Source organism: Phyllobates terribilis, unplaced genomic scaffold (assembly GCF_046119375.1).
Source record: "Phyllobates terribilis strain yellow unplaced genomic scaffold, ASM4611937v1 Scaffold_4__5_contigs__length_816908805, whole genome shotgun sequence".
Taxonomy (NCBI): domain Eukaryota; kingdom Metazoa; phylum Chordata; class Amphibia; order Anura; family Dendrobatidae; genus Phyllobates; species Phyllobates terribilis.
In genome coordinates this window covers 352,655,121-352,668,809 of record NW_027362764.1, presented here as the reverse complement: position 1 = coordinate 352,668,809, position 13,689 = coordinate 352,655,121, and the positions used below count along the sequence as shown (strand labels likewise).

Here is a 13,689-nt window from a genome sequence, read left to right as displayed (position 1 = left end):
CTATTTGTGCTTGTCCTCCTCCTTCTCCTCATCCTCCACCACCATATCACCAGGGTGATCGTGTTTCTTGATGCAACACCCACAATTTTTTTAAAGGGTGTTTATGATGCCCGTAAAAAAAAATTATTTATACAGTATGTTCATGTATACCTCCCCAGGGGTAAAAGTTTTGTCAGCCCATACACTTAGGCATTACAAGTATAGGAGACCCGCTCCTTTCTAATGAGAACATTTTTTTATGAGGCCCTCCTCCACGTCTTTTCTAAGGTGCATTGGAGTGCCTCCCAATTTTTGGCAGCCCTTGAATTCACTGCATAGGCCAACACTATGGGAGACCCACTTCCTAATAATGGGAACATTGTTTTCAGGAGGCCCCCCTCTAAGTCTCTTCAAAGGGGTATTGGGGTGCGTCCAAATTTTCAAAGGGGTTTTGGGGTGCGTACCAAATTTTGGGCAGACCTGCCACTCACTGCATACACAATAACAGTATAGGAGACCCACTTTTTAGCAATGGGAACAACATAGCATAGCCGGCTGATGGCTCTCTAAGAATAGCGAGGGCCTACTGCTTGCCCTTTAAAAATAGTAAAGGGCTCCTGATGGCCTTATAAAAATAGGCTTTGTGACTTTCAGAGTCCCTCCTTCATAAATGAAACAGGATGTATCTAATCATGTCTCACACATCACATGGCCAGATAAGGTTGTAAAATGTTAAAATGACATTTCCCAGTGAATGCATTTGTCACGGTTGAAAGCAATGCAAAAGTGCAAAAATGCATCAAAAACGCTAAGTGTGAACATAGCCCAAGGTGTGGAGGATTATTTTTGTTTTTGGTTATTTATTTTGCCTTATATACAAGTCATTACCCTGGACAGGAGGTTCCTTAACATTTTGTTGTGAATTTTATTGTGAGTCTGTAGAAGTGGCCTAATACCTCTGACAACGTTGTTGACAGCAGTGACCTGGGAGTCAGAAATGCTTCCAGGGGTCTTCCCCATGCTGTTCCCATGTCATTTGAGCACTGTTCCAATCAATTTGGGCAATTTTTAGGCTTTTGCAGACCATTGGGGGGGAGCCGCCTGGAAAATCCTCGATTTTTCCATAGACTTACATTGGGCTCGTTGCTCTGGTCGAGCACCCAAGCATCTCAATTTGCTCGACTCGAGCACCCGAGCATTTTAGTGCTTGTCCATCACTAGTAGTGATGTAACCAATCACTTATCAATAAAGGTTTTTACTATTTTTCCAATTTCACGTTTTTAAACTCTCTATATGACCTCATGTTCGGTGTTTATGCTCTTTAGTTCTCACATCTACAAGATGGCAAACTGCTTAAAGCTACAGAGTTACCGAGTTCTGAGGCACATAGTGCATAAAAGTCACCAACACTCTGGTGACTCAATAACTGCAGCATTCCAAACTTCCTCTAGTATTAACATCAGCAGCAAAAATGGCATCACATATATGCATGCAAGCCCTACAATACCAAGCAAATTCCCAAGAACAATGCCAAGTATTGCATGGAATGTTCTAAAGCACAGAGCCACTGGACTCTGTAGACTTTGGGGCAGCATAAAGGTGTTCTGTTGAGTGATGAATTATGCTTCTCTATTCTGCAGTCTGAAGTATGAATGCAGATGAGTCTTCGAATGCCTGCCTACATTGTGCCAATTGTAAAGTTTGGTGGTGGAGGGATAATGCTATGGGGTTCTTTTTCAGGGGTTAGCCTAAGTACCTTAGTTCTAGTGAAGAGAAATCTTTGTGCTTTAGGATACCAAGACACTTTGAACAATTGTATGCTTCCAACTCTGTGGGAGCAGTTTGGGAAAGGCCATTTTCTGTTCCACTATGACTGTGCCCCAGTGCAAAAGCAATGTCCATGAAGAACCTCAGCTACAACAAACACTTAAGTGTCAGGCTCTCTTGCCAACATCAGTGTCTGACCTCTCCAGTGCTTTTCTAGATGAATGGGAAAAAATTCCCACAGACACACTCCAAAATTTTGCAGAAAGCCCTCGCATCTTAATAGGAACCATAGTGTATATATGTACACATGTGTATATGTATATATATACATACGTATATGTATGTGTGTGTGTGTATTTATATGTATGTATATTTATATGCATACATATATATGTGTATATAGATATAAACTGCTCAAAAAAATAAAACACTCAAATAACACATCCTAGATCTGAATGAATGAAATATTCTCATTAAATACTTTGTTCTGTACAAAGTTGAATGTGCTGACAACAAAATCACACACAAATCATCAATGGAAATCAAATTTATTAACCAATGGAGGCCTGGATTTGGAGTCACCCCCAAAATTAAAGTGGAAAAACACACTACAGGCTGATCCAACTTTGATGTAATATCCTTAAAACAAGTCAAAATAAGGCTCAGTATTGTGTGTGGCCTCCACGTGCCTGTATGACCTCCCTACAATGCCTGGGCATGCTCCTGATGAGGTTGTGGATGGTCTCCTGTGGGATCTCCTCCCAGACCTGGACTAAAGCATCTGCCAACTTCTGGACAGTCTGTGGTGCAACGTGCCTTTGGTGGATGGAGCGAGACGTGATGTCCCAGATTTGCTCAATCGTATTCAGGTCTGGGGAAGGTGCGGGCCAGTCCATAGCTTCAATGCCTTCATCTTGCAGGAACCGCTGACACACTCCAGCCACATGAGGTCTGGCATTGTCCTGCATTAGGAGGAACCCAGGGCCAACCGCACCAGCATATGGTCTCACAAGGGGTCTGAGGATCTCATCTCGGTACCTAATGGCAGTCAGGCTACCTCTGGCGAGCACATGGAGGGCTGTGCGGCCCTCCAAAGAAATGCCACCCCACACCATTACTGACCCACTGCCAAACCGGTCATGCTGAAGGATGTTGCAGGCAGCAGATAGCTCTCCATGGCATCTCCAGACTCTGTCACGTCTGTCACATGTGCTCAGTGTGAACCTGCTTTCATCTGTGAAGAGCACAGGGCGCTAGTGGCGACTTTGCCAATCGTGGTGTTCTGTGGCAATTGCCAAGCGTCCTGCACGGTGTTGGACTGTGAGCACAACCCCCATCTGTGGACGTCAGGCCTTCATACCACCCTCATGGATTCAGTTTCTAACCGTTTGTGCAGACACATGCACATTTGTGGAGGTCATTTTGCAGGGCTTTGGCAGTGCTTCTTCTGTTCCTCCTTGCACAAAGGCGGAGGTAGCGGTCCTGCTGCTGGGTTGTTGCCCTCCGACGGCCCCCTCCACATCTCCTGATGTACTGGCCTGTCTCCTGGTAGTGCCTCCAGCCTCTGGACACTACGCTGACAGACACAGCAAACCTTCTTGTCACAGCTCGCATTGGATGAGCTGCACTACCTGAGCAACTTCTGTGGGTTGTAGAGTCTGTCTCATGCTACCACGAGTGTGAAAGCACAACTAACATTCAAAAGTGACCAAAACTTCAGCCAGAAAGTATTGGTACTGAGATGTGGTCTGTGGTCCCCACCTGCAGAATCACTCCTTTATTGATTGTGTCTTGATAATTGCCAATAATTTCCATCTATTGTCTATTCCATGTGCACAACAGCATGTGAAATTGATTGTCAATCAGTGTTGCTTCCAAAGTGGACAGTTTGATTTCACAGAAGTTTGATTTACTTGGAGTTATATTCTGTTGTTTAAGTGTTCCCTTTATTTTTTGAGCAGTGTATATACACGTTTATACATATGTACACAATGGTTCCTATCAGGATGCCAGAAGGAAGTGGGGAGCAAACCTTTTTGTTGCACACGCCGGAGGTTACTGGAGAGGAAGCCACAGTGACTCCCCGGCGCCTGCACACTAGACCACCGCAGGGAAAAATTGGGCCCGGAGCAAAAAAAGCGCGCCTCGGGTTATAGTCGCTTTGCACATGCGCGGGATGTGAACAAGAAGAGTGTACGTCACAGGGCCCTGTGACGTGCAGGAGAAGGAAGGAATATGGAAATTGAGTAGATAGGCGGGGATTTCTTATCGTCCCCCGGACGGGAACCATGTGAAAACTGAATTAATAAAAAACAATTTCCAAGAAAGCAAATCTCTAATATGGGACATACAGTATGTATAAATTTGTAGAGATGTATTCTTTCACCTGTGCAATACTAAGGAAATCATGAAAATGTGATCTGTTGGGGGACCATGGAGCCTTGAGTTTGTGAAACACTTCTCTAACGTGACTTGCAGCACTATGACCTTGCCAGCCCTGAAACCATCAAAGGCAAGGCAGTGAAAGATGCTGAGGCCTTTTATGTTATGTGATGAGGGCCTGAGACTGTGATGGCAGCTGTGGCTTTGATGATGATCTGTCCCATGTCCTAAGACAGTGAAAGTGTATGTAATCTTGAGGTTTGTTCAGCGTGATACAGCAAGGACACCTGGTCTGCACGGGGAATTCTGCTGGGAGTACATCTCAAAGTTTTTGTAAGCAGCATTATGTCAGGGAAATATTAATGTCAGGGATATATTAATGTTAGGAAAATATTAACCATTTCTCCTCCCTGAAGCACCCTCACCGCTTGTCAGTACAAGAACTGTCTCCATAAAAATCTCAGCACAAAGCCCCAATTAACACAGTCATGAGTAAGGCCTTAAACAAACCCTGGCAGCCAAGAGGTGCCACCAAACTACTTAAAACGCGAGCATCCTTCTCCCTGGCAGACGCAGGGGGTGATTAGACACAGAGAGGTGGATGAAGCTCGTTAAGTTCAAAGGCACTCACAAACAGTTCCCAGCCACCAGCCCCAGTCCGATCAGAACCAATATGAAATATGGAATACCTGAAGTTTCATAATTCTGATGATAACAGGACCCATATTTTTAGTGGCAGGGAGAGCCAAGAAACAAGATGCTCAGTTTTTTGTAGCCGTAGGCCTCTCTGGGGGGCTTTGGCGCAAAAGTAACAAAATAGCAAATTGCAACTGTGCGATGTGTGGTCTCTAAACGAAGGTAAAATCGTAATAGAAAATATGGTACCACCTTTGGGCTTCTGGTATCAACCAGTGATTAGTTATCCCAAAAACCGGATTTTTAATACAAACGTGAAGGGTGGAGAGACCCTTCATGTAATAACATCATATCAGTTTGTCAGGTATTCCACAGCGATGACACTGTGCAGCCACTATGTTGTCACGGATTTCGTCAGGGATACGTGAGCACACGGTCCCCACTATTCTCCACGGAGGTATCGGCAAGCAACCAGTGAGCGTATGGGCATCACACCTCTGGATTCCAATGCATGGAATATGTGTTGACACCCCCGTACTGCCATTGTCAGCTTCATGATAGCCCGATTATTAATAATATTCTCTGCCACCACCGTCCAGACTTGAAATGTAATACAGGCCTGGTCGGACGATCGCTGCTACGATTCAATATAGGTGGAGGGGAGACGCTTCGCTTAAACTGTTATTGAACAGAGTCCTGTGATGACATCATGTGGGCTCGGCTCCATCCTTCACGTTTGTATTAAAAATCTGGTTTGGATGGCGCTGCTGCAGGGGTCCCACGTGTGATTGCCAGCCATACCCGCAGCCAGGGTAGTGTGGACCCCCACCTGCAGATGGCCTTGGAGCAGCTCGCGGCAGACGATCGTGACAAATGACTGCAGCTGATCCAGAAATTCCAGGAGCGAGAGGCTGCTGAGCGCCAGGCCCAAGCTGACCAGGAGGCTGCTGAGTGACAAGCTGACCGAGAGGCTACTGAGTGAAAGTGTCAAGATGAGCAGCAGCACCAGCTGGAGTTAGCCCGAAGCCAGCTGCAGACCTCCACCACACAGACCCGTGAGTCCAACAGCACCAACAGCTTTAAACCCCGTCCTGAGCATTTTCCTGTAATAGAAAATGACAGAGACTTGGACATATTCTTGCGAGGCTTTGAAAAGGCCTGCAGGCCGTATCAGCTGCCCATGGACCAGTGGTCAAGGTACTTAACTCAGGGCTCAGAGGAAAAGCCCTGGAGGTGTTTGCTTCTCTCCCTCGAGAACAAGATGGAGACTATGAGGCCATCAAGCAGGCTCTGATAAAAAAGTACCAGCTGACTCCGGAGGTTTACCGGAAAAAAGTTCAAATTTGAGCAGTGGGTCCAAGGACTGTCAGTCACAACCTTGGAGGACCTGAAGGATCTGATGGTGAAGGACCATTTTCTCCATCTTTGCCCAGTGGAAGTGCGACAGTTTCTGCTTGACCGGTAGCCGAAGGAAGCCACCAAAGCAGCCCAGATCGTTCTTAAACTATATTGAATCGTTGCAGCGATCTTTATAGTGTAAGTTTCTCCTTTAATTCTTATTATTTTGTGTAACTGCTTATGTATTTTAAATGTCTCCTTTGTAAGATCCTTGTATATATTTTTCCTCCCTTTTGGATTAAATATAAAATTTAATAGTTCTGTTCCTTTTGTCCTTTAATCGTTCCCTCCCCAAAGCCATATACGCTACCAAAACGCAGGCTTCTGACCAGGCCTGTATTATATTTCAAATCTGGACAGTGGTGGCAGAGAATAATATTAATAATCAGGCTATCGTGAAGCTGACAGTGACAGTACGGGATCGTCAACACATATTCCATGCATTGGAATCCAGAGGTGTGACGCCTATACACTCACTGGTCTCTTGCCGATACCTCCGTGTAAAGTAGTGGGGACTGTGTGCTCGCGTATCCCTGACGAAATCCGTGACATAGTGACGGCACGGTGATATATTGCGTGATCTCCCCGGTGTCGTCGCTGTGGAATACCTGACACATTATATATTGTTCTTGTGAGAAAAAAATGTGAGATTTTTCTAGTCAGGAATATTATTAACTGTTCCTACTAAACTGCCCTGTACCTAAAACTGGGTAGCTGTGAGCATTGCCTGCATTAACCTTCTACTGTATGTAGTATAGATATTGTTTATCATAAAAATCAAGCCTTATGTCTCAATATTTTAGTGTGATGGACAGATAAGAGACCCCTCTTGCTATGTATCCATTTAGCTCCATGCTATTACTCTTATTTATGCTTATGTTGCTGTTCAACCATTAAGCTTGTAATCTCACTGAGAGACTGTAATTGCTATGCGTTTGGGCCTCACATGAAGTAAACCTTTATTGGATTTATAGATGTTGGTTGTTTTCAAATACACATCGATGTATAAAAAACAAGGTAGTATAACGTTGTAATACTGTACATTATTAGGAAACTTACCTTTCCTGTAGATTTAATTCCTCTGATTGTACATAGATATACAGCTCCCCAAGAAACTGCCATAGATAACACCATCCACCACTGCAAATCCCCATTGGCATTTATCGTTGAAGTTATATTTAATGTTTTTCGGTACCAAAAATAACTAACTGTGCTACTTAGGGCACATTCTTCTTGGTCACCTAGAAAATCAGTATAATACAACTTATTAAAGGCTCCTCTCACCGTAAGTTGTTTACACGATTTAAAATTCATCATTCATACTCATATTCCCCTTCAGTCTAAATCTTCTAACACCTCAGCTATCTCCATAATAATAGATTTTCCTTTACTGTGTCTATGTTCTGAATTGCTCTAAGGTTATCTATGACACATTTGTCTTTCCAATAATTTTTATTGATAATTTTTATACCATGGGGAGGGGGGAAATGTAAAACAAGGTGAAGATGAGGGAAGGATGGGAATAAGGAAGGGGGGAACTATTGGGAAAAAAAGGGGGGAAGAGAAATAAGGGAGGACACAATAAAGCAAACAAATATGACATAGGGAAGGTGTAATGACAAAATATAGTTATACAATAATACAATATTAATAACCATTAGTGAACAGTTATAAAGAATCAATATTCACCCAATAAAGAAATACAATCATTTTTAACAAGTAAAAGCATTTTAAGAGTAAGCAGTTGACCAAAGTTCCCATTTCTTAGTATGATTAGGAAGACAATTATTTATGATAGCGAATCTAAGTTCAAATTCTCTGTGTGTAGAAATTTTATCAAGAATATCTGAGAATTTGGGAATATCTGTTTTCTTCCAGAAAAAGGCTAGTGAGTTTTTTACTACGAGAAAGATATGTATGAGGATACGTCTGCAATGAGGTTCCAGCGAATTTAAATCAATAGATAAAAGCGCCATCTGAGGGGTGATTTTTAATGATCTGTTGAGTAATTGGTTGATAAAGGAGGAGATTTGATCCCATAAATTTTTGATTTTCGGGCAGGACCAGAAGATGTGTAAGAGATTTGCTCTAAGACCACAATTTCTCCAGCACATTGGAGATATTTCAGAGCTGATATGGGATAATCTAGATGGGGTATAGTACCATCTAGTCAAGATTTTATAATAAGATTCTTGAAGAGATGTTGAAATAGTAGCTGAGTAGGAGTAATTTATGGCTTCTTCCCATTGGTCTAAATCTAGAGAAATTTTTAAGTCAGATTCCCATTTGGCAAAGTATGAGTTTTTAACGAATTCAATGTCGTTGTTGAACCAAGAATATAATTTTTTTGTGCCCCAGAACAAGTTGTGATTAATGTTACAAAGGAGTTTTACTGAGTGCTCAGAAAATTTTGGTTTGTTACATAAGAATTGTTTTATATATTCTTTTAAGATCACAAGGTGGAGAAAATCAGAGGAAGGTAGGCTAAATTTGGTTTTTAGTTCCGTATATGAACGGATATTATCACCGTTTTATAGATCTCTTACTTTCTTAAGGCCAAGATTCGACCATTGAGAGGGGATTAGGGAGTTATTAAGAGAAGCTATGAATGATAGAGGAAGAGTTTTAACAATGTCTAATTTTTTTACCCTCCTTTTGGGTTTTGAGATTTTTTTCCAAGCGGAAATAGTAGCTTGGAAAATGGGGTTATTAAAGTCGTTGGAATAATTTTTGAATAGTTGTTTATATAGCAAATCGCGAGGAGGGGAGCTATTATTTTGGTAAAATTCCAGGTTATACCAGGCAGGAGGGTTATCTCGAGAGAACCAGTAAGAGCTTTGTTTGATCAAGTTGGCCATAAAATAGGCTGTAATGTTAGGGAGGCTAGTACCACCATTTTGTTTTTTCTTGTATAGTATGTTAGTGGGGACTCTATCTTTTTTATAATTCCAGATAAAGGAATGGATTTGGTTTTGTAGTCTAGTTACAGAGGAAGAGGGAATCGTGAGGGATAATGTTCTGAATAAGTACAATATTTTGGGAAGGATAAATGATTTGATTATTAGTATTTTACCCAACCATGAAAGATCATGACTGCCCAGGGCAAGTAGATCTTTAGATATGGTATTACTTACATTTTCAATGTTGAGGGAAATCATAGAACTAATATTTTTGGTGACTGAAATACCTAAGTAGGGGAGATCTCTTTCTACCCAGGAAAATGAAGAAAGGTTTTTAACTTTATCAATGGAATAATCATTGAGATTAAAATGCAGAATTTTAGTTTTCCTTTCATTGATCTTAAAATACGAAATTTTTGAGAATGCGTTAAATATTTTGGTGAGTTTGCAAATAGAATAAACAGGATCGGAGAGGGTCAAAAAAAGGTCATCCGCAAATAGGCTGATTTTGTAATGTCGCGAAGGAATCGAGATTCCAGAGATTTTCGGATTATCCCTTATTGTTTGAGCTAAAGGCTCCATTGCGAGAGCAAAAAAGGAGATGGGATAAGGGACACCCTTGTCTGGTGCCATTGGATAATGCAAACAGTTTTGAAAGATGATTGTTTACATAGATATTAGCGCTAGGATTTGATTAAAGAGCTGAGATAAATAGAACTGATTGATCGTTAAAGTCGAATTTAAGAAGTGTTGAATTTAAATAGTTCCAGTTCAGTCTGTCGAAAACATTTTCGGCGTCAAGGGTAAGGAAGATTGCAGAAGGCTTCGAGGTTTTGATAATTTTAATAATATTTATAATTCTCCTTGTTCCTTCCGTGGCTTGACTGCCTTCAACAAAACCAAGTTGGTCATTGCTGATTAGGTATGGGAGGGTGTTTTTTAATCTATTTGCCAAAATTTTAGAGTAAATTTTAAGGTCAGTATTAATAAGTGACATTGGCCTGAAGTTTTCGACCTGATCTAATTCGTCTTTAGATTTAGGAATTAGTATAATGTTAGCTTTGAGCATTTCTGCTGTGATAGACCCTTGGGAAGAGGCTAAATTGAATATTTGGGTCATTTTTGGAATCAAATGTTTGTTAAAAATTTTAAAGTACTCATTGGTAAAACCATTAGGGCCTGGAGCTTTATGATTTTTTAGTCTTTGGATAGTATCTGCGATTTCTTTTTCGGAGAAAGGGGCAGTTAAGTGTTCTAGGTCATTAGGATTAATCTTGGGAAGATTAATGGATGAAAGAAATGAGTCAATATTTTTATTTGGTTGGGGAGAAAGAGGATTAAGGTGTAAATTATACAGTTTATAATAATAATCTGCAAAAATGTCAGCTATATCTTTCGGATGAGATGACGGAACCCCTTTAGAAGAAATGATTTTATAAATTCTATTTTTTAATCTGTTGGATTTTAGACGACGCATCATGAATCTAGTTGGTTGTTCGCAGATGTATAAAATTGTAGTTAGAGGATTTAATCATTGAGTCATAAGAGGAGAAAATTTCCTGTTTTAACTCTTGTCTGAGATTTAAAATTTCTTTTTGTATTAATAATGAGGGAGAGGATGAGTTTAGTTGGAGGTCTTCTTTGATTTTTATTTGAGATTGTAAGGCAGTTAGTTTAGCTCTATATTTTTTCTTGTGTCTAGACGAGATCTGCATTAGGACCCCTCTCATAAACGCTTTATGAGCATTCCAACAGATGAAAGGGTCCATTCCCTCGGTACAGTTATGAATAAAGAATTTTTTTAGGGCGGAATCGATTTCTTCCGTATAATTAGGATTTTGTAAAAGAGTGGAGTTGCATTTCCACAAGATTTTATTTTGGAGATTAGGTCCCAAAGAGATTTCGCACACAACTGGTGAATGGTCAGAGATAGTTCTTGGGAGACTTGTTACTTTCTTAAATTTAGGAAGAGAAAACACATCAGTAATAATAAGATCAATTCTAGAAGCGGATTGGTGCACGTCAGAAAAATGGGTATATTCAATAGATGCTGTATTGATACACCGAAAAACATTGAATAATTCATTTTTAAAGATTCAATTATTGACAGTGGCAGCAGTATGACGAGTTGTGGAGGTGGAATCTAAGTGTCCATCTGGGACTATATTAAAGTCACTTAACAGAATTAAGACACCTTTTCCTATTGATTGAACTTTTCTCATTGATTTGTCTAAGAAAGAAATATGTTTTTTATTAGGGGCGTAAATATTGACAATGGTGCTCAATTGATTGCTCAAATAGCAGATCAAGATGTGATATCTGCCCAGGGAGTCACAATGTTCTTCTATCAGTTTAAAGGAGATCAAGTTTTTTATTATTGTAGCTACTCTTGTTTTTTTTTTTTAATTTAAGGATTTGAAAATATTGGGAAAATTTTTATGTGAAAATTTTGGGTGATTTGCTTGGGAAATTTTGTTTCCTGAAGACATATCAAATCTATGTGACTGTTACTGATTTCCTTCCAAATGGAATGTCTTTTGTTTGGGTTGTTTAGACCTCTCACATTATATGACAAGAGTTTAATACCCATGGTGTAATAGAAGCAAAGTGGTGTATACTAGATTAAGTTCTTTAATTGTTATGTGAAATGATAATGGGACTCTGGATTGACAGTTTAAAGCTTAGGGTGAATAATAAACCAACGAATAAAAATACAAAAAACAAGACAATACAGTCAAATATTGATTGGCAACTATAATGAATAACAGTAGAAATGTTAATAAATGACAAATTTAAAGTTTAAATGAAGTTCTCCTGAAGGAACCCAACCCAGTGAAGGGTTCTACTTCTTTGTGGGGAAAGTTTGTGAATGAGGACCATGAAAGTAACATCAGAGAATGAAGAAATCATGGTATAATAAAATGAGTATTATTATTATTTTTATTTTTCTTTCTTTTTTTTTCTTTTATTTATTATACCATGTTGCGAAAATATAACATGAAGTAGAATATCTTAATACAATATAACCTATTAGGATCAATGAACATGAGGAAAAGACAAGGATTTAAAATTAAACCATTTTGTGTTTGACTGTTGGGGAAGAAGTTTCTTTAAGAGCAGCAATGAAGTTAATTCCTTCATCAGGAGTGAAGATCAGGATTGTTTTACCCCTGAAGAGTAACAGGAGTTTTAGGGGAAAATCCCACCTGTAAAGTATGTTTTTACTTCTCAGAGAAGCTGTAACTTCTCTAAATGCTTTTCTTCCTTCAATAGTTTCTTTAGAAAGGTCGTCAAAGACCTTTATATGGCCATAAGGGTCTGGAAAAGTCTTGTTTTCCTTAATGTAATTTTAGATCTTTTCCTTAGTATTATAAAAGTGTATTTGTAAGATAATATCCCTTGGATTGTTAGAGGGAATAGATGACGGACGAGGTAACCTGTGGACCCTTTCTATGTTTAGATCCTAGCTAGATAGTGAGGGAAGAGCCTTTTTGAAGATTGTTTTGACATATTCAGATAAGTTATTTTGAGTGACGCTTTCAGGAATTCCTCGCAGTTTTAAATTATTCCTGCGGCTTCTGTCTTCCAAGTCCGCTGTTTTAGACTTAAGTTTGCGGATTTCTTGGTGAATGTCGTGGTTGTCTTTTATGAGATTCTTAGTTTTTTCCTCTACCTGAATAATTTTTTTTTTATTATCCTCAAATTTTTGGTTGAGGGTGTCAAAGTTGAATTGAATAAGGACGGCTTGTTTTACAAAGCTGAGATTCATATTCTCATTGAATGTTCTTGTTAGATTATCTAAATATCTAGTGAAAGACTTCTCCTCAGATCCATATTGGATATCGGGGTTAGAACTGGGTGACTGGATATTAGAGGAAGTTTGAAATTCTTTTTTGAAGCAATTTTTTTAGGGCTAATGTTGGGGAGGAGTCAACGAACTCATCTTCTGATGCTTCATGGGATGAAGTGTTTAAATGGCCCCAATCTCCCGACTCTTTCCTTTTTGTTGAAATGGAAAGATCCATCTCTTCTACAAAGGCGGTGTTAAGCATAGAAGATGTATTTTTATTTTTGGTAGTAGTTTTATTTTTGTCTCTTTTAAGAGGAGATCTGGATTTAATTGGGCTAGTTATGTTGGATGAATCCTCTGATGGTTTAGAGGAAGATAAGCAGGAGTGTGATTGAGATTGGGAGAGTTTTTCTCTCTAAGGCCTGGATTTTGTTAGAAGGGGGGATTTTATTTTTAGCACCACTCATTTTGGTAGGTGTAGAAAATAGTATTGAGAATGTTTTAATAAAACAATGGGTTTGAGGAGTATGAGCGAGCAATATAATGTCTTAAAGCAATACAATACAACACAATAGTACAGATCTGTTACAATGCACAACTTTTTAGATAGTAAAATCACTGATAGATAAAAAAAAATGCAGAACCCCTATAACCCTATCGACCAGATCCCAGTAGACAGGTGGTATATAGAAGGAACGAAGGTGTGAGCCAGCCACTCAGACCAAACAGCGTCGGATCTGGTACACTATGTTTCTTGCAGCAGCCGCTGACGACAACAAGGGAGATGTTCTGCGCTGTTCCTTGGCACCAGCGTAGTGTCAATCAAAAGAAAATTG

At 39.8% G+C, this 13,689-nt stretch overlaps 1 protein-coding gene across 1 annotated transcript in view; it reads right to left on the bottom strand.

Annotated features, from left to right (window-relative positions):
* Window positions 1-13,689, bottom strand: part of SLC6A18 (solute carrier family 6 member 18) — a 1,027,837-nt gene that overhangs the window by 639,618 nt on the left and 374,530 nt on the right. The window contains exon 4 of the mRNA XM_073676926.1: window positions 7,223-7,404. Coding sequence (XP_073533027.1) covers window positions 7,223-7,404 — 182 coding nt within the window. The remainder of the gene's footprint in view (window positions 1-7,222; window positions 7,405-13,689) is intronic.